The sequence below is a fragment of the Sparus aurata genome, chromosome 14 (assembly GCF_900880675.1).
Source record: "Sparus aurata chromosome 14, fSpaAur1.1, whole genome shotgun sequence".
NCBI classification, from domain to species: Eukaryota; Metazoa; Chordata; class Actinopteri; order Spariformes; family Sparidae; genus Sparus; species Sparus aurata.
Window position 1 is genome coordinate 24357502 of NC_044200.1, and position 17803 is coordinate 24375304.

The 17803-nt window shown below is 45.9% G+C and overlaps 2 protein-coding genes and 1 long non-coding RNA gene across 3 annotated transcripts in view; 1 reads left to right on the forward strand and 2 right to left on the reverse strand.

Moving 5' to 3' along the window:
- LOC115595755 (NACHT, LRR and PYD domains-containing protein 14-like) overlaps positions 1 to 17803 on the reverse strand; it is a 965684-nt gene that overhangs the window by 402547 nt on the left and 545334 nt on the right.
- ptprb (protein tyrosine phosphatase receptor type b) overlaps positions 1 to 17803 on the forward strand; it is a 32156-nt gene that overhangs the window by 6302 nt on the left and 8051 nt on the right. The window contains exons 2-30 of the mRNA XM_030440552.1: positions 99 to 528; positions 3061 to 3180; positions 3269 to 3409; positions 4128 to 4385; positions 4463 to 4729; positions 4830 to 4946; positions 5036 to 5182; positions 5361 to 5478; positions 5799 to 5944; positions 7951 to 8217; positions 8335 to 8393; positions 8522 to 8726; positions 8805 to 8902; positions 9004 to 9169; positions 9246 to 9376; positions 9566 to 9713; positions 9799 to 10068; positions 10454 to 10629; positions 10708 to 10858; positions 11093 to 11193; positions 11643 to 11808; positions 11888 to 12169; positions 13509 to 13787; positions 15574 to 15723; positions 15814 to 15953; positions 16050 to 16186; positions 16330 to 16436; positions 16559 to 16664; positions 16926 to 17006. Of these exons, the coding sequence (XP_030296412.1) occupies positions 99 to 528; positions 3061 to 3180; positions 3269 to 3409; positions 4128 to 4385; positions 4463 to 4729; positions 4830 to 4946; positions 5036 to 5182; positions 5361 to 5478; positions 5799 to 5944; positions 7951 to 8217; positions 8335 to 8393; positions 8522 to 8726; positions 8805 to 8902; positions 9004 to 9169; positions 9246 to 9376; positions 9566 to 9713; positions 9799 to 10068; positions 10454 to 10629; positions 10708 to 10858; positions 11093 to 11193; positions 11643 to 11808; positions 11888 to 12169; positions 13509 to 13787; positions 15574 to 15723; positions 15814 to 15953; positions 16050 to 16186; positions 16330 to 16436; positions 16559 to 16664; positions 16926 to 17006 (4964 nt within the window). The remainder of the gene's footprint in view (positions 1 to 98; positions 529 to 3060; positions 3181 to 3268; positions 3410 to 4127; positions 4386 to 4462; positions 4730 to 4829; positions 4947 to 5035; positions 5183 to 5360; positions 5479 to 5798; positions 5945 to 7950; positions 8218 to 8334; positions 8394 to 8521; positions 8727 to 8804; positions 8903 to 9003; positions 9170 to 9245; positions 9377 to 9565; positions 9714 to 9798; positions 10069 to 10453; positions 10630 to 10707; positions 10859 to 11092; positions 11194 to 11642; positions 11809 to 11887; positions 12170 to 13508; positions 13788 to 15573; positions 15724 to 15813; positions 15954 to 16049; positions 16187 to 16329; positions 16437 to 16558; positions 16665 to 16925; positions 17007 to 17803) is intronic.
- On the reverse strand, positions 15526 to 16655 carry LOC115595831 (uncharacterized). The gene is made up of 2 exons (XR_003986797.1): positions 16525 to 16655; positions 15526 to 15717 (listed from the first exon to the last, which is right to left on the reverse strand). It is a non-coding gene; the product is annotated as an uncharacterized LOC115595831 (long non-coding RNA).

Below are 17803 nucleotides of genomic sequence, written 5' to 3' on the forward strand. Positions count from 1 at the left end.
CAATAGAGCAGCATTACAGGTTTTTGGTCACCTGAGTGGTAAAAACAAGAATCCTTCTGTTGTTTGTTTTACTGACGTCGGTCTTGTTTCTTCTTCAGGTTCTGAGCAGCGCAGCTCCTGCAGAGAATCAGTCCGTCTCATGTAGCATCTCAGTGTCTGAGCCAGCGTCCGGCCTGGACTCCATATCACTGACCGTTAACACACCTGGACAGAACTGCTCCTTCAATCTGACGGCTCTGGACGCCGGAGGAGACGGCGCCAAGTGTAGAAGAAGAAGAAGAGGAGACGAGGAGATAGAGACTAATGAGATCGGAGGGAGGGAGCAAGGAGAGGAGCGGGAGGAGGCGAAGGAGGAGACGGGAGCGAACTATCTGGTGACCAACCAGCTAGGAGTCGAGGACGGAGGGAACAAGGAGGGAGGAGATGTTTTCACCTGCGTGTTGGATCAGCTGGAGCCTGGAACCTCGTACCAGCTGCAGGTCCAGTCCCAGAGAGACCAGGAGACGGCCAACGTCACCGCCAACACCAGTAAGACCTTCACTCAACTCTACTCAACTGTTTGTTATCATTGAGTCTGTGAAGTGTTTATTTATATCCATAAATGTGCCATCAGACATTTTGTGCTTCAAACGCACCCAGAAATAAAAAGGTTACGTTCTGTTGACAGTTTTTATGATGTGAAAGAGGAACTATCAAAGAGGTTTAATCAGGCATGAAGTCACAACATGGGCGTTTACCCAGAATGCATCTCTATTTGACCACCTAATTTGTTTCAGTTCTCTTTTAGATATCCTGAGTAATGAGATTTTCACAGCACGAGAACCGTCTCAGTAAATGTCACGGTTCAAAGAGTTATTAATCTCTCATCGAACAACACTTCATACAAACTGAGATTTCTGAGAAACAAAGTCAAACTTCTGAGAGAGTAAAAGATAAAAGATCTCAGAATAATTTCAGAATTGTAGACAGAAACTGAATCAAAGTGTCCGTTTGTCTCCTCACCTGGAAACGAGCTGCACTGACATGTTGGAGACGTCTGAAGTCAAACAGCCTCCACAACATTCAGTCACATATTCTATTGTTTCATCTCCTCTGACCTGCAGTCCTTTGAAGTGAGAGGACACAACACGACCTCCGTGTGTGTGTGTGTGTGTGTGTGTGTGTGTGTGTGTGTGTGTGTGTCAGAGTTAATGTCATGTAGTTTCCCCTCTCTGTAGCTCTGTGATTAGCCACAGGAACCAGAGACCTGCTGAGAGAGAGTGATAGAGCAGTAAAAGTACATCTACTGTGTGTGTGTGCGCGCTGTGTCCACACTGGCGGGCCTCCAGAACAGAAGTTGGACCCTCGGTGTGTATTTCCATCGTGGGTAGAGCTCAGGGTTCAGCCATTTCCTGCCTCCATTGTTTCTTTGTTCTGTGGGAAGCACTGGGAAAGGGCGTGTGTGTGTGTGTGTGTGTGTGTGTGTGTGTGTGTGTGTGTGTGTGTGTGTGTGTGTGTGTGTGTGTGTGTGTGTGTGTGTGTGTGTGTGTGTGTGTGTGTGTGTGTGTGTGTGTGTGTGTGTGTGTGTGTGTGTGTGTGGAGGAAACCGGGTGTTACTGCACCCAGTCGAGTCCGGACTGTAACCTTCTCAGCGATTGAAAACACTTGTACTGAAGCTGTTTGTTATCTCCGGAGGCGCTCTGACCTTCAGTGTTCACATGACCTCTGCAGGTTTGCTTTTACCTGTCTGAGCCGAATGTAACTAAGTACATTTACTCGAGTACTGTTGTTGGGTCATTTGAGTATTTTCTACTCACTGACATCTCAGAGGGAAATATCACTTTTTGACTAGTTGATCTTATCTTCAGGTATCAGTTATTTGGACGTTTCCCAGCTTCACATGTCTGATCAAAACAGGCTCCGCCCTCCCTTAATGGCTGCACCTGATTGGACGAACGCCACTCATGGGTCGCTGCAAACGGACCAACATGGCGTCTATTTTGAAACGTTCTCTTACACCACAAAAACAGCTCAGCAGAGACATGTTCGTGTCCATATACGGTGCGTTCAGGGGCGCTGAGATGAAGCGTTTGTGTGGTGAGAGAAAAAACGCTGCACGTGCATCTTGTCTCTCGAAACACAAATGCAGAACTACCAGAATGCATTGCATGGCTTCCCACATAGACAACAAGTGTGAGGTGTGAAAACAACAGATACTGTAGACGCCATGATTCTTGTTTTCACACTGTTAGCTTGATGCTAACAGTGAATGTGCTAATGGAAGTTCTCATCACGACAGCAGAATTATTATCTGACGTTCATCCTCCTGATTATTCTAACAAACTTTTTTCTTACAAACACATTTTGAGTTCAGGACTTTTACTTGGAGCTAAATGTTTTACAGTCTGGTGTCAGTACTTTTACTTTTACTGAATACTTGTTTACCTTAACACTCAGTAAGTGAAGATGCAGAAACATCAGCAGTTCAGTTTGTGATGTCGCTGCCTGATAATATTGTTTGACTTCAGTCTGAAGCTCTAGTTGGCGACACAGCGGCACAAAAACACACACAGAGCGGCATTGTGGGAAAACACAAATCAGGAAGTGGGGAGCTCTCAGACAGGCGGACGACTTGAAGAGAAGCAGGGGTGTGTGTGTGTGTGTGTGTGTGTGTGTGTGGGTGTGCGTATGTGTGTGTGCGTGTGTGTGTCAACAGGACTCCCACCGCGCTCACACTTTGATGACAAGGCCACAGATCGAGGCCGTGGATCCTCTTCCTGCCGCCCGCCCGAACCTCATAACAGATAAATCACTTTAAAGGAACAGTCCCGACTGTTTTAGGATACAGTGTGTAAATTACCCAGACTTCATGCTGAGCTCGGCTGCCGTCTGAAGGCTGGTCACACAGATGAAGCTGGTAGCGTCTTCTCATCTGACCAACCTGTGGAAAGACGACAAATCCGGCATTCAAAAGTTCTGAAGTTTTAGCATTGAAATAAACTAAAAGTATTTATTATGCAGAATGACCCACAAACATGTGTGTGTTGCTTTCTGTGTGTGTGTGTGTGTGTGTGTCATCAGAGCCGTCGGCGGTCAGCGGCCTGGCTGTGACCTCCAGAACCAGCACCAGCCTGGGTCTCTCCTGGCTGGCCGGCCCGGGCAGGACGCAGCGGTTCCGGCTGCAGCTGTGGGATTGTTCAGGTGCGTCTGTCGAGATTCATCAACGGCAAGAAAAGAAATGACACAACAACAATAATGATAACGAGACTAATCGTCTTTGTTTCTGCAGATCTGCTGATCAACAAGACGTTAGAGAGCACGGCAACACAAGACAAACTCATCGGCCTGTCGCCAGGACGACTGTATAACGTTACCATGGTGACGGAGGCTGGCGGGCTGCAGAACAGCGAGACGATCCAGGCTCGGACAGGTAGAGAAGAAGAAGACATGTAGTGAAGAAGAAGAAGACAGGTAGAGAAGAAGAAGACATGTAGAGACAGACAGGTAGAGAAGAAGAAAACATGTAGAGACAGACAGGTAGAGAAGAAGAAGACATGTAGTGAAGAAGAAGAAGACAGGTAGAGAAGAAGAAGACATGTAGAGACAGACAGGTAGAGAAGAAGAAGAAATGTAGAGGAGAAGAAGACAGGTAGTGAAGAAGAAGAAGACAGGTAGAGACAGACAGGTAGAGAAGAAGAAGACAGGTAGAGACAGACAGGTAGAGAAGAAGAAGACAGGTAGAGACAGACAGGTAGAGAAGAAGAAGACATGTAGTGAAGAAGAAGACAGGTAGAGACAGACAGGTAGAGAAGAAGAAGACATGTAGTGAAGAAGAAGAAGACAGGTAGAGACAGACAGGTAGAGAAGAAGAAGAAAAGTAGAGGAGAAGAAGACAGGTAGTGAAGAAGAAGAAGACAGGTAGAGACAGACAGGTAGAGAAGAAGAAGACAGGTAGAGACAGACAGGTAGAGAAGAAGAAGACAGGTAGAGACAGACAGGTAGAGAAGAAGAAGACAGGTAGAGAAGAAGAAGAAGACAGGTAGAGAAGAAGAAGAAGACAGGTAGAGAAGAAGAAGAAGACAGGTAGAGAAGAAGAAGAAGACAGGAAGTAAAGACGTAAATAACTCTTTGTCTGAATCTCTCTTCAGTTCCGGCGGCCGTCTCAAACGTCACCGCCGACAACAACAGCACGTGCCTGTCGTTGTCATGGCAACAGCCAGAAGGCGACCTGGACTCGCTGGTTGTCACCATCTCGACCAATGACACGAGCCGCTGGGAGATGATGCTTCCTCCGAACACCACAGAGGTCACCATAGATCAGCTGACTCCCGGCTCAGCCTATCAGGTCGTGGTGACTTCTAGGAGCGGCGAGCTGACGAACCAATCAGAAGTCACCGCCAGGACAGGTGAGATTTTGTTCTTTTTCTTTTTCCTTCACACTTTTATTTTCTGTTCTTTTTCTCACCCTGTGTTTGTTCTTCAGCTCCGGCGGTGGCGTCCTTCCTCTCGATGTCCTCTTCGTCCTCTGGAGGACTCTTCCTCTCCTGGACGCCTCCCGCGGGCCTCTGGGAGAGTTACGGGCTGTTCCTGTTCGACGGCTCACAGCAGTTAGTCAACACCACTCTGGACCGGGAGGCGGTGAACTACAGCTTCCCTGGGACGAGACTAACGCCTGGGAGGCTGTACAGAGCTGTGCTGAGGGTGGAGAGCGGAGGACTGATGGCTGAGAGCAGCTGTGACGGAGCGACAGGTCGGATCACTGCAGAAATAAACCACCATAAAATATACAAACTGCAGAAACATGTTAAACAGCAAAATACAAACGTGTTCATCAATAACTCTCTCTGCAGCTCCGGCGCCGGTGTCGGACCTCCACATTCGACACGCGGACGAGACGTCGCTCAGCGCCATGTGGAGCCACGCCCCCTCTGGGTCACGTGACGACTACTTCCTGACCATTCGCCACGGTGAGATGAAAAACATTTCAAGTTTAATCGTCTCTTTTTTCAAACTCTAATGTATCGTTGATGTCAATAATTCCTCCTGTGACCCGCAGGTAACATCACCGTGGATACCAGGAAGGTGGAGTCGAACATGAGGGAGTGCACCTTCAATGTGCTCACACCTGGGAGGCTGTACACCATCACCGTGACGACCAGGAGCTGGAGTCTGAACGCCTCCGTGTCAGTGGAGGGGAGGACAGGTGTCTTACAGCAGAGCAAACTTTCACTTCTCCTTGTTTTGTTTTACCTTAAAAATGTTCAAGTTTTATGCACATAACAAATATACAAATAAATTCACACAGGAAAACATTTTCTCTCATCTCTTTTTGATTTACTGGGTCATAAAGTGATCGCTCAGTGTGTGTCTGTGTGCTGTAGTTCCCATGGCGTTGAGCACCATCACTCTGAGGAGCTCTGGCATCAGCAGCCTCCAGGCATCATGGGAAAAACCTCTAGGAGACGTGGACTCGTACACGCTGACCCTGCTGCAGGACAGGTGTGTCTGTGGAAACATGCACGTCAAAAACAAGAATAAAACAATAGATATTAAAATTCTCTGTCAGCTTGTTAAACGTGAAAATGTTTTTAAGTTTAATCCCGTGAAGACGTCCAACAACCTCCAAAGAATCACAAGATAAATTTAACATTATTTTTAAAATTTTATTCTGGAATTTTTAGATTTGGAGCCACCAGCTGAACACTGGCTTGACTTTTATTTTGAAAGGATCACATATTTTAAAAGCTGGTATGAGGGTGTAAAAAGATTTAGAGTTAAATGTAACAGCAGTGACACTCAGTTGTTCTCCTCCTCCACAGTGTCATCCTTCAGAACTTCAGCGTTCCAGTTGGTTCTTCTTCTCTGGTTCTGCCTGGTTTGACCCCCGGCGCCCCCTACAGGCTGCAGGCCGCCACCGTCAGCGGGAGGCTGCAGTCGAAGTCCATCAGTCTGGACGGACGCACCGGTGAGTCGCTGCAGAACACGACTTAGTTTACGGCTGTAAACTCTGAATCGTTTCTCACAAGACGAATGATGTGATTCTATAAAAAGAAACTCTGTTAATGTTCAGCCGACCTGATGTGCTCTGATTAACAGACTCATCAGGTTACACCTTTAATTGGAACTAATCAATCACAACTGACTGGCAAATATTAGCACCAGATTACAGAGAAGCTTCAGGAAGCTTCTAGAAAATGATGAGAACATGACAGTTTAGTGAAATACATTTCTTATTATGAGTTATTTAACAGCTGATTCTAATGTTTTTAGTTTATTTCATCATAAAACTGATATTTAACGATCACAGAGTTCATGTGAAGATTTAAACCAACATTTGTGTTTTGAGCTGATTGTTTCTGTACAGATGTCAGCACTTATGTCACACAATGACTGGCAGTCAGTCAGATTTCTGTTGCGTAGAGACGAGTTTCTCATGCAGGACTCGTTTCCTCTCGAACACGTTCAGTCGCTGTTAACAGGAAAAACTCCAGAACTCGGTCCAAACAACAGTCCTGAAACAGAGCAGAGCAGAAAACACGTCGTCGTCCAACAACATCACCACAAAGTTCTGCATCAGTTTAAAGTTTTCACCATCAGAGAAACGAGTTCAGCTGCAGGATCGTTTGAGTTCGTTCACCACAAACAGCCGGAATATTTTACTGCATGTTAAACTAAGTCAGCACTCAGCAGAGACTCTGGTTCTGGTTCTGGTTCTGGTTCTCTGTCTCCTCTCTGTAACGTTACGTTCATGAAGTAAAGTCCATTTCCCCTCCAGCTCCAGTCAGCAGTCGACAGAACAGAACCTGCAGGTCCGCTCCGGATCACTGCTGCAGTCAGGCTGATCAACACGAGTGAAGATGAATCACATTTTTAATCCCACAAGTTACAAAGTGTTCTCTGAGTTCTGCTCCCGACGGATCAGAACAGAACCTGATGAGACTCCAGGAGTTTATTCCTCCAGAGGTTCTGGATCTGATCCGGATGCTGAGCTGGCCCATTAATATTGTCTCAGCTCAGTTGTGATGAGGATCAGGAAAAACAGCTAGAAAATAGATTATTAAAGTAAACTTTTATTATTTGTTAAGATTTACATCAAAAACAAATGACAGATGTTTCTTTGATGAGCGTTGTAGTGAGAGAAGCAGCTTAATGTAATTAAAGAAAAGATCAAAGCAGAATCGACTCAGTGATGCAGATTTAATGTAAAGAAGAGATTCAAAGACTCGTTGTTTCATTTTGTCTGTAAAAAGTTTAGTTTAGTTTTCTCGACCTTTATGTTTTAATAGAAGAACGTCAGAGTTACAAACGCTTAAAGGTCCCGAGGTTAACAAGTACGTGTGTGTGTGTGTGTGTGTGTGTGTGTGTGTCCGGCAGGAAGCCTTTGAGCGGAGCACTGGGAGTGTCTCATTTTTGGCATTTCAGCCATTGTTCTAAAAACTCTCTGATGTTATCACATAATACACTCCTGCTGACACACACACACACACACACACACACACCCACACACACACACACACACACACACACACACACACGCACCACACACACACACACACACACACACACACACACACGCACCACACACACACACACACACACACACACACACACACACACACAGTCTGTCCTGAAAATAACTGGGACATTATGTGGGAACACAATAGGTGCTCCGAGCAGGAAGTGTGTGTGTGTGTGTGTGTGTGTGTGTGTGTGTGTGTGTGTGTGTGTGTTTTCACCTTCCAACCAATCAGCACTTGAGTAAACAGAACCATACCCCACCCAGACCTCCCTCAGAAGGCCTCCTATTGGTCGACAGACAGAATTCACTGTGTTTCTCTCAGATCAATAACTTCTCATGTCGTTTATTTTGGTGACAAAAATCTAATTTTATAAACATTTCTTCCTCTTTTGAAACATGAAACTGAATAAAACAATTCTGTGTTTTTCTCCGCTGCTGTCTTCTTCTTTCAGCCCCGGCGACGGTCACCGAGGTAACCGTTTCCAACGGCGGCAGCTCAGACGCCCTGCACGTGTCATGGCGGCCAGCGGTGGGCGTGGTGGACAGCTACCAGGTCAGTCTTAAGGCCGGGAATCGAATCATCCACATGCTGCCCGTGTCTCGCTCCTCGCCGCCCGAGTGCTCCTTCAGCTCGCTGGTTGCCGGGCAACTGTACTCTGTCGTCATAGTGACGCGGAGCGGAGACTTGGAGAACGCCACGACGGTTCAAACAAGAACACGTGAGAAGAATCATGATTATATCAGATTCATGTTAATAAGATGATTTATTTTTGTGAACTTTAAGTGTAAAGTGAGTTACACTTAAAGTTTTTCTTTTTGTTCTCTTCCGTCTTCAGAACCGGCGACTGTGCAGAACCCGGACGCTGTTCACACGGCACGAGACGACTTCCTCAAGGTCAGTTTGTCAGTTTCTAAAATTCAAATGTTGGCAAGTATAATTATTTAAGTATAAGTGCTCTCAAAGCTCTTACAGGAAAAGTTCAAGTTTAAGTTGAGCGCTGACCGTTCCTCTGTCGTCTTCAGGTTTCCTGGCATCAGGCAGCTGGAGTTCTGGACCGTTACGTGGTTCTGATCCGTTACAACAACAGCGTCCTGCAGAACAGGAGCGTCTCCGCCGGACACAACGAGTGCGACTTCTCGTCGCTGACGCCGGGGAGGCTGTACACCGTCACCGTGGAGACCTGGAGCGGAGACCTGGTCAGCAGCGTCTCCACCCACGGAAGCACCTGTGAGTCCGACTCCAGCGGCACAAACACCGTCTCTCGTGTGGGTTGTGTTTTTATTGGTTGTGTTTTCTTTCTCTCAGTTCCAGCTGCTGTTGGGAATCTGAGGCTTGACAACGCAGGAACAGGTGATCTGACCGTCACCTGGAGCCCCGCCCCCGGAGACGTGGATCACTATGAGGTGTGTGTTTGTTGTCCTCTTCACCTCTCCTTTATTCAGTTTTATCTTCATCAACACACCGTAATGATCATTTCTGAGTCCTGTCGTCTCCTCGTCTCCAGGTCACTCTGCACTTCAACGACACTCGTGTTTTCCCTCCGGAGACGTTGAGCAGCAAGGCGCGGCGTTACCGGCTGACCTCTCTGACCCCGGGGCGGCTTTATAAGATCGTGGTGTCGACGTTCAGCGGAAAGAACCAGAAAGCTCAGTTCACCGAGGGACGGACAGGTGAGACGATGACGAAGACAACTTTATTCAGACCTTCTCAAGTGGAGTTGTACTGATCTCAGACTCTCCTCTGCAGTTCCCAGCGCAGTCGGGAACCTCCACCTGGTTCCTCAGCCGGGCCGGACGGACTCTGTGGGTGGGCTGTTGGTCTCCTGGACGCCTGGAGAAGGAGACATGGACATGTACATGGTCTCCTTGTCCACCACGGTGAGTCCTCCTGCACGCAGAATATAAGATAACAAAATACCTCGAAATGTAGATGGACTTTTGAATGAGACTTTGTAAACCAACACAGAGGTTCAGTGGTGACTGACAGGTTAATTGATAAATGATTGAGGAATAGATGATAGAGTAAATAGATGATGTGTTTACACTGTTGTCACTTCCTGTTTCCAGGACGGCGCCGTCATCGAGACTCGTCCTGTCCCCAAACACGTGTCTTCGCTGGACTTCCTGAATCTGATCCCAGGCCACGCCTACACCGTCACCATCCAATCACTGAGTGGGAAACTGAACAATAGCAACACGGCCACAGGAAGGACCGGTGAGACTCTGATCAAGATCCAAATGGATTCTGATGACTTGATGTTGATAATCATTGATTACTGTGTCTGTGTTGAACCCTCCAGCTCCGGCCAGAGTCACGGCCCTGCAGGCGGATAACGACCACACCACCCACAGTCTCACCGTCAGCTGGGAGAGGCCGGTGGGCGTGTACGACGGCTACAGCCTGCAGTTACTGGACGAGGCCGGCGCCATTGTTGCCAATCGGTCAGTTTCTGTGGGGAATCAAAGTGAGCGCCTGGAGGGTCTGACATCAGGGAAGTGGTACCGTGTGAGGGTGGTGACGCTCAGCGGCGGCGTCCCGTCAGTGGAGGTCACAGCCGAAGGACAGACACGTGAGTCGAGACAGTACAGGACAGCACGAACACTTAGAGACGCTGGGATCAAACTACCAACCTTTCAGTCTAATGTATCACCATGTCTGCCCTTATTTCTCAAAAAGTGCACGTTCACTAACCGACACAGCACCAGATTCCCTTAACAAATGTGTCAGTTTAGTGAGTTGTTGAGTTGGAGACACTTTATAAACTCTGTGAAACTCTGTCTCTGACTCATTCTGCATTATTTGGACCTTCTTGTTCATTCAGCAAATGTTCTACATGAACTTCTTTCTGTCTTTGTGTAGAAACATGGAGTCTGTGTGTCTCAGTGATGTTTGTTTCATGTAGAGCAGGAAGTGACATCAGCTCACTCGTGACACGTTGTGTGTTTGTTGTGCAGGTCCGGCTGCAGTCAGTAATCTGACCGTCACTGCGGCCAACACCTCCTCTCTCTCCTTCTACTGGCGACCCTCGGACGGCCACGTCGACATCTACGACCTGACGCTCTACAGCGTCGCCGAGGCAACAGCCAATCACAGACAGGACGCTGCAGGGAGCAGGAAGGAGCATCACCAGGTGGGATTAACTTGCTTTTATGTTTATATGTAATATGATGATCGTGCTTCCTGTCAACACATTGTATCTGTGCTGCAGACTGTAGGTGAGCCGGTGGACCTGCAGAAAGTCGGTCCAGCTGCAGACAGATGTGTGTTCTCCAGCCTGAGAGCAGGAAGTCTGTACAGACTGCAGGTGGTGAGCTGGAGCCGAGGCATGAGCAGCGACTCGTCTGTTCTGTCCAGAACCGGTCAGTCCACACGTTTATCATCATGTTATCAGTGTTTCAGTGGAATCTGGAGTTGGTCTGATCTTATTCACCAATCTTATTCATCTTCTGCTTCAACATCCTCTTCTTTCATATTTGTACCCCTCATGTTCCCTCCTCCTCCTCCTCCTCCTCCTCCTCCTCCTCCTCCTCCTCCTCCTCCTCCTCCTCCTCCTCCTCCTCATCATCATGTCTTCTGTCTGTTCTCCTCCACAGTCCCGTCTTCAGTTTCGTCTCTTCAGGTCAACAGTTCAGGACGGACGGACAGACTGACGGTCAGCTGGCAGCACGGAGAGGGAAGCTGGAGCAGCTATCAGGTGACAGACGGACAGACGATGTTTATCTTCTTTTGATTAACAAGATAAAAGTCTCAGTGTGATCAAAATCTCTTTTTTAAACAGACAGAGAACTGAAAAATTCCTCTCCAGACAGATCAGCACATAATTTAATAAATGTAATAATTCAAAGTCAAATTACTGGTAATTGCAGTTTTACCTTTATGACCTGGTGTCTCCCTCTCTCTGATGTTCTCTGGAGTTATTGTACATCATTAGATTTAAAAAATGCCACAGCTCTTCTCTGCAGGGAACTTCCTCCATCTGTCAGTGTCATCAGAAATAAATGCTTTTTGTGCTTTTAGTTTGAAAACCCTGTCAGATTGGAAAACAAACAGATGGCAGAATTGTGAAGTATCAGAATCGTTAAGAATCTAAATGGACTTTTGAATGAGATGTTGTGTTAAACGTCGCTCCGGTTGTGGTTTAAGGTGTTACTGTACGACGTCTCTGGAAACACTCTGGGAGCGCAGACGCTCGGGGCTGAACACACGAGTCACATGTTCACGGGGCTGACCCCTGGTAGGCTGTACCGCGCTGAGGTCATCACTCACAGCGGAGAACTGTCCAATAACGTCTCAGCGTTGGGACGGACCGGTCAGTACAGACAGCGCTGTAGTTTGTGACACTCTCACAGTTTGAACACTGACAGCTAATGTTGTTTTTGTCGCTCCAGCTCCAGAGCGGCCCACAGACCTGTCCGTCAAACAGGGCCCGACCAATGACACGATAGAGCTGTCGTGGTGGGGTCCCGCCTCCGGGGACTACGACAACTTCAGCCTGCAGTGGACTCCTCCAGACCGCCTGTCCGTCACACAGGTGGACCTGACCAGCCGCGTCCTGGGGGGGATGTTCCCGGGGCGAGCATACAACTTCACCGTGGCAACCATCAGTGGGGGCGGGGCCAGGGGCGGGCCCACAGTCACGAGCCAGCCAATCCAGAGGAACGTCAGGACAAGTAGGTGGAAAACTGTTTTATAAACTCCATCAGAGGATCTTTGAAAACCTTTTTTTTTTTTGGATTATCATTTTTTGTCTGTTTTGTTAATGTGACTGAAAAAAGCATTCACTCACTTTTTGAGTTTTTTTTTTTCTTCACATTTTCACAGATGAAAAACAAAATTAAGGAACTTTTAAAGATTATTCTGGCAAAACTTGATTTCCCAGACAGGAGAGGAAGTCATTTAGATCAGACTTGGAGAACGACTCGCTTCTCTTTTATTAATCCTGAATATTTAAACCACAAACCTCTGAGGGACAATGTGGTTTGAGGATCTTATTCTTTTGTAGTTTAAGAAAATAAGACATTTGTAAATGAGATATTGTTCAGTGTTGGAGAGTCTGTGGAAAAAAAAAACATTTTTAGATTAGAAAATCAGACTTTGTGTTTCTGCTTCTCACCACAAGATGGAGGCAGAACAAAGACTGAGGAGAGAACGAGAGCGGCTCGCTGCCGTCTGTCGCTCCGCTTTAAATCCATTTTTAATCACGTTCTGTTTGTATGTGAGGTTTCGGCCGCAGGGATCAAAACTGACACACACACACACACACACACACTATAAATATGTATTGTGGCCTAGTTTCTCATTTCTTTCAGCTGAGGTCGGCCAAGAGGTGATGCAGTATTTACCAGACACACACACACACACACACACACACACACACACACACAGATTACACACAAGATTATTCTTTTTTGAGCCTGATCACACAGAAAATATAGAAATACAACTTTAAAAAAACTAAAAACTTAAATAATATTTAATTTCATAATTCTGCATTAAACTTCTGCCAAAAAACAACTCTTGTGTTTTTCGTTTCACCAAATGTTTCCAACAATGTTCAGACCAGAGAAATCTGACATTTAAGCTACTGAACTTTCATCCTGAGTTTTTCATCGTCGGTGTTGTTGGAGCAGAAACAGACGAGTGTTTCTCCTCTTCTGTCCTCTCACACCTTCATCATCACTTCATCTTCTCATCAGGACAAAAACACAAACTGAGACTCAGCAAAGAAACTAAAACAGGTTCAATGTCAGTGAAGCAGGAAATGAATATACAAGTAACTTTCCTCCTGTCACCTCCTCTCTATCTCCTCCTCTGCTCCTCTTCTCCCCCTTTTTTCTTTCCCCTTCCTTTCTCCTCTCCTTATCTGTCCTCTACTTTCCCACTCATCCACCTCCAATGTCTCCGCTATCTTTTTTTCTCTGCAATGCTTCTTTCCTCTCCTCCATCTCCACCCCTCCTCTCATTTCTTCTTTTCCCCACCTCCTTATCTCCTCTCCTCTCCTCCTTCAGGTCCGTCTCCTCTGAGGTCCATCCACTGCTTCCCTCGCTCGTCCTCCTCCCTCTCCTGCTCCTGGTCGCCTCCCCTCTCCGACTACGACTCCTACGAGGTCGAGTGCCGACGCCACGACGACGGGGAGCTGACCTCGGCGCTGAAGCTGGCTGGGGGCGTCACCGCGGTAACGCTGGACCACCTGGAGGCGTACAGGAAGTACTCTGTGACAGTCAGAGTGTCGTCAGCCGGACAGACGAGTCCACCGGCGACACACACAACAGTCACCATGATAGACCGTGAGTACACACACACACACACACACACACACACAGGTGCTGTAGTTAAGAGTGGTGTTTAAATAAACTCAGTTTAAATAGAGCAGCTCACCTGGGAGACAGAGCAGCCGACTCAGCTTCATTCATTCATCTTCAGGTTTGTTTATAATTCTTCTTATTAGTAACGAGCCGTTAATAAATCTGTAGACAGAAACAGAGAGCGAGTCCAAAACCATCCTGCGCTTCTCCGTCCTGATTGGTTAACACAGCCTGCGAAGAACTTCTAATACCGAGGTGTGTCTCCTCGTCTCCTCTCCTCCTCCCTCCTCTAGTCTCCTCACCTGTCATTCGACTGGTACAGGAAGACATTTCAGTGCTGGATTTGATTCAGTGGGTCACATGACCTGGAAGCTTTTTGATAAAAATGCAGATTTTTCATTAAAAACATGAATAAAAAAGTATTTATAGCTGATTCTTCATGTCAGTTTCCACTCAGACTGTAAATAGGCCAAGAGCAGCCGGAGCAGGAAGAACAATGACAACGTTCTTCAGTGTGTTCACGTGAAGGAGACACACACACACACACACACACACACACACTCTCTTCCTGTATCTCTTCATCATGACTTGACACTTCTATCTTTTTCAAAAAGTCACCGTGACCCAAAACACAGTGAAAACTTTTCTCCAGAACCTTTCTTCTGTCTGTGTCCCGCTCGGTTCAGGTCCGTCTGTCCTCCCCTCTAACTCTGCCTGTGTTGCATTATAAATCATCCTGACACAACTGGACTGCAACAAAGAAACCCACAAAGAACAAAAATAAAAAGCCGACGACTTCGGAAAATCCCCAGGAAAGTTTTTTATTACTGACAGTTCAACTGCAAACAGACGAGAGAGAGAAGAGAGTAAACACGTCGCTGATGCAACAGCACATTAAATACAACACGCTGAAATGTGTCTAATTTATGACAGATTATCTCATTTTCAACTTGTTATAATAACGAGACAATAAGTAAAAGTCAAAAAAGAATTATGACCTCATTGTTTATTAATCAAGAGTCAAAGTTAAAATAATGTAAATTAATAAATCTGAATATTCTTTTTAAACAATTCTCATAAAAGTAAAAAATGACTTAATACCTTTTTTTTTATTCATCCAAACATGTAACAGCATAAAAAACATTTTACATACTTTAATAAAACCTCACTCAGTTAACGTTAATAGTTAACTAAGAGACAAAAGAAAAAAGTCAAATTTAGTATTTTTAAATGTAATATTTTCAAATATCATTACAGTTGTGACATCGTAGGTTAAACTTTTGGCATCAAGAAGTAGAAATTATAAGAAAGATTTAAAACGTTGACTGACTGAATTTTATTCTTTTACTGTCAGAAACTCGTCAGCACTCGTTGTTCTGTCAGATATAACGAGCTTTAGATCGTGTGAAATCAGAGTTACATCAGAATGGTGACGTCATCGATTTCAAACAATCGTCATTATTATTATTAAATATTCATTTAAATCATTTTCATTATTAGATTTTACTTTATTTTACTCTAAGACATTAAGAAAACATTGACTCATAATTTTAAAACACAGTTGTGGCGTCAGAAGTTAAACGTTCGGCGTCGTTAAGTAGAATTTACGAGCCGCTGATTTAAAGTTGTGACTCGCCGTGGATTTTATTTTTTGGCAGAAACGAGCTTCCAAACTTTTCACAAGCGAAAAGACGAACAGATGAAATAAAAACTGTTGAAAGATGTTTAGTTGATGTTTAATCTGTTGGATGAATCCGTTTCCTGTCAGGTCCTCCGGTGCCGCCGCCCAGCGTACGTGTCAGCGAGAGGTCATCGAAGGTCACGCCGTCCTCCATCTTGTTCCGCTTCAACTGCTCCTGGTTCAGCGACGCCAACGGAGCCGTCAGATTTTTCACCGTGGTCGTCGCCGAGTCTGACGGTACGAGCAGACGCAGGTTCAGATGTTTGTTCAGGTTTCATATGTTATTATTGACATTATGAATGAGACAGAATCTCATTTTGTCAACAGCCAATGAGGTGCTGCAGCCGGAGCAGCGCCACCCTCTGCCCTCCTACCGCGACTACATCAACAACTCGTCCATCAGAGCGTATCAGACCGCCTACTTCGCCAGCCGCTGTCCACCGGACGCCGACACCTTCGCCGGACAGGTGACAACAACGTCTTTATAAAGAGTCATCTACAAAAACGACTTTTTCTAATGTGTGTCCATCACAATAACGATGAATCGATCAATAACTGATCAGGTGGTGGAGGTGAACCTGGGGGCGGGAGGGGATCGGCTGGGCGGTACCTGCGATCGGTACCATGACGACGACCTCTACCTGAGCAACAGCTACGGAGGCTTCTGTGACGGGCCGCTGAAGGCCAAGACCTCCTACAGGTAACACACACACACACACACACACTGATGGAATGTAACTAAGTTCATTACTCGAGTACTTTAGTTACTCAGCTCTACAGTTTTAACACGATATCTTTACTGTTACTGGAGCAGACGTGTGGTTTCTCTCTCTGTGTGTTCAGGCTGAGTGTTCGAGCTTTCACCAGACTGTTTGATGAAAACAATCGAGAGTCTGCTGAGCCGCTCTTCACCGACACGTACCTGTCCTCCCCGCTCAGGACGCACGCAGGTGAGTCTCTCTCTCTCTCTATAACACACACACACACACACACACACACACACACACTCCTGCTGTGTCTCACCTGACTGTGTCTCACCTGTCTGTCCTCTCTGTGTGTTGTTGCGTCTCAGAGCCTCTCGGGGGCGTCGTGGAGGGTTTGAGTGCCGGGATGTTCCTGATCGGGATGCTGGTGGCCGTCGTCTCTCTGCTGGTCTACAGACAGAGGCTACGCAAAGTGTGAGTGCTCACTAACATCTGACATTCAGCGTCAACTAACAGTTATTCTTATCAACCGGCTGGTTTTGGTTGACTGACAGTTAGAATCTGAAATCTATATCAGCTGCAGGAAAACTAAAACAAACAAGGACGATAAAAACTACAAAGTCATTTACACCAACAACAAAAACCAGCTTGTTTGGTGTGTTTTCTAATGTGTGTGTGTGTGTGTGTGTGTGTGTGTGTGTGTGTGTGTGTGTGTGTGTGTGTGTGTGTGTGCAGGGCTGTACAGGAGAACCCGGTGGTGAGGATGAGTATGTGGAAAGAAGTCCCAGCTTCAGGATTATATATGGGTGTCAGGAGGTAAGTAAGTGTGTGTGTGTGTGTGTGTGAGTGAGTGTGAGAGAGAGAGAGAGATTAGTTTCCAATACCTCCTACGTCCAATATGTGAGTGTGTGAAGTATTAGTTTCCAATAAACTCTCTCGCTCAGATTACCTCATCGCTCACCCACCACAGTCCACAGCATCTGTTAATTACTGTGTGTGTGTGTGTGTGTGTGTGTGTGTGTGTGTGTGTGTGGGCATTTTAGCTCCTGTAACGTCCAAACTACACATTTAGCTGTTTATTTTAGTTCGGCTCTCTATTTTGCTAATTAGCTCACATTTAATGAGACGTCTTTATTTTCATATTTAGACATAAAATATCAGAAAACTTGTGATCCAAAGAATGATCGTCTCCGTGTCTCTGACAGGCTGAAGAAGTCTCACAGTGAGATGTGTTGGTTTATATATCAGACGCAGACAGATCATCAGTATTTATTAGTCAGTTTGCTGATAAAATGAACTAATTTAAAAATGTGTTACTGATATTTAGTCAAACCTGTAAATTGTCTTCATTTTATCGCTGGTTCAAAATATTGATTTTCACTTTTACTGCAAATATAAATGGATCAGAAAATATCAGTTTTCAGCCTCCTTGACTTCTAATAATCATCACTGGTATCGCCCGTGAGAACAAACACATTTGTCGACGTCTAATTTATATAAATGAGTGCATTATTTACACCTGAGTGTTGTCTTTAAAAGAACTAATATACACGCCAACTTTCAATACTGTTTGTGTTCTTTATTTCACCTGTGCAGCTCGGTACGCACATTAA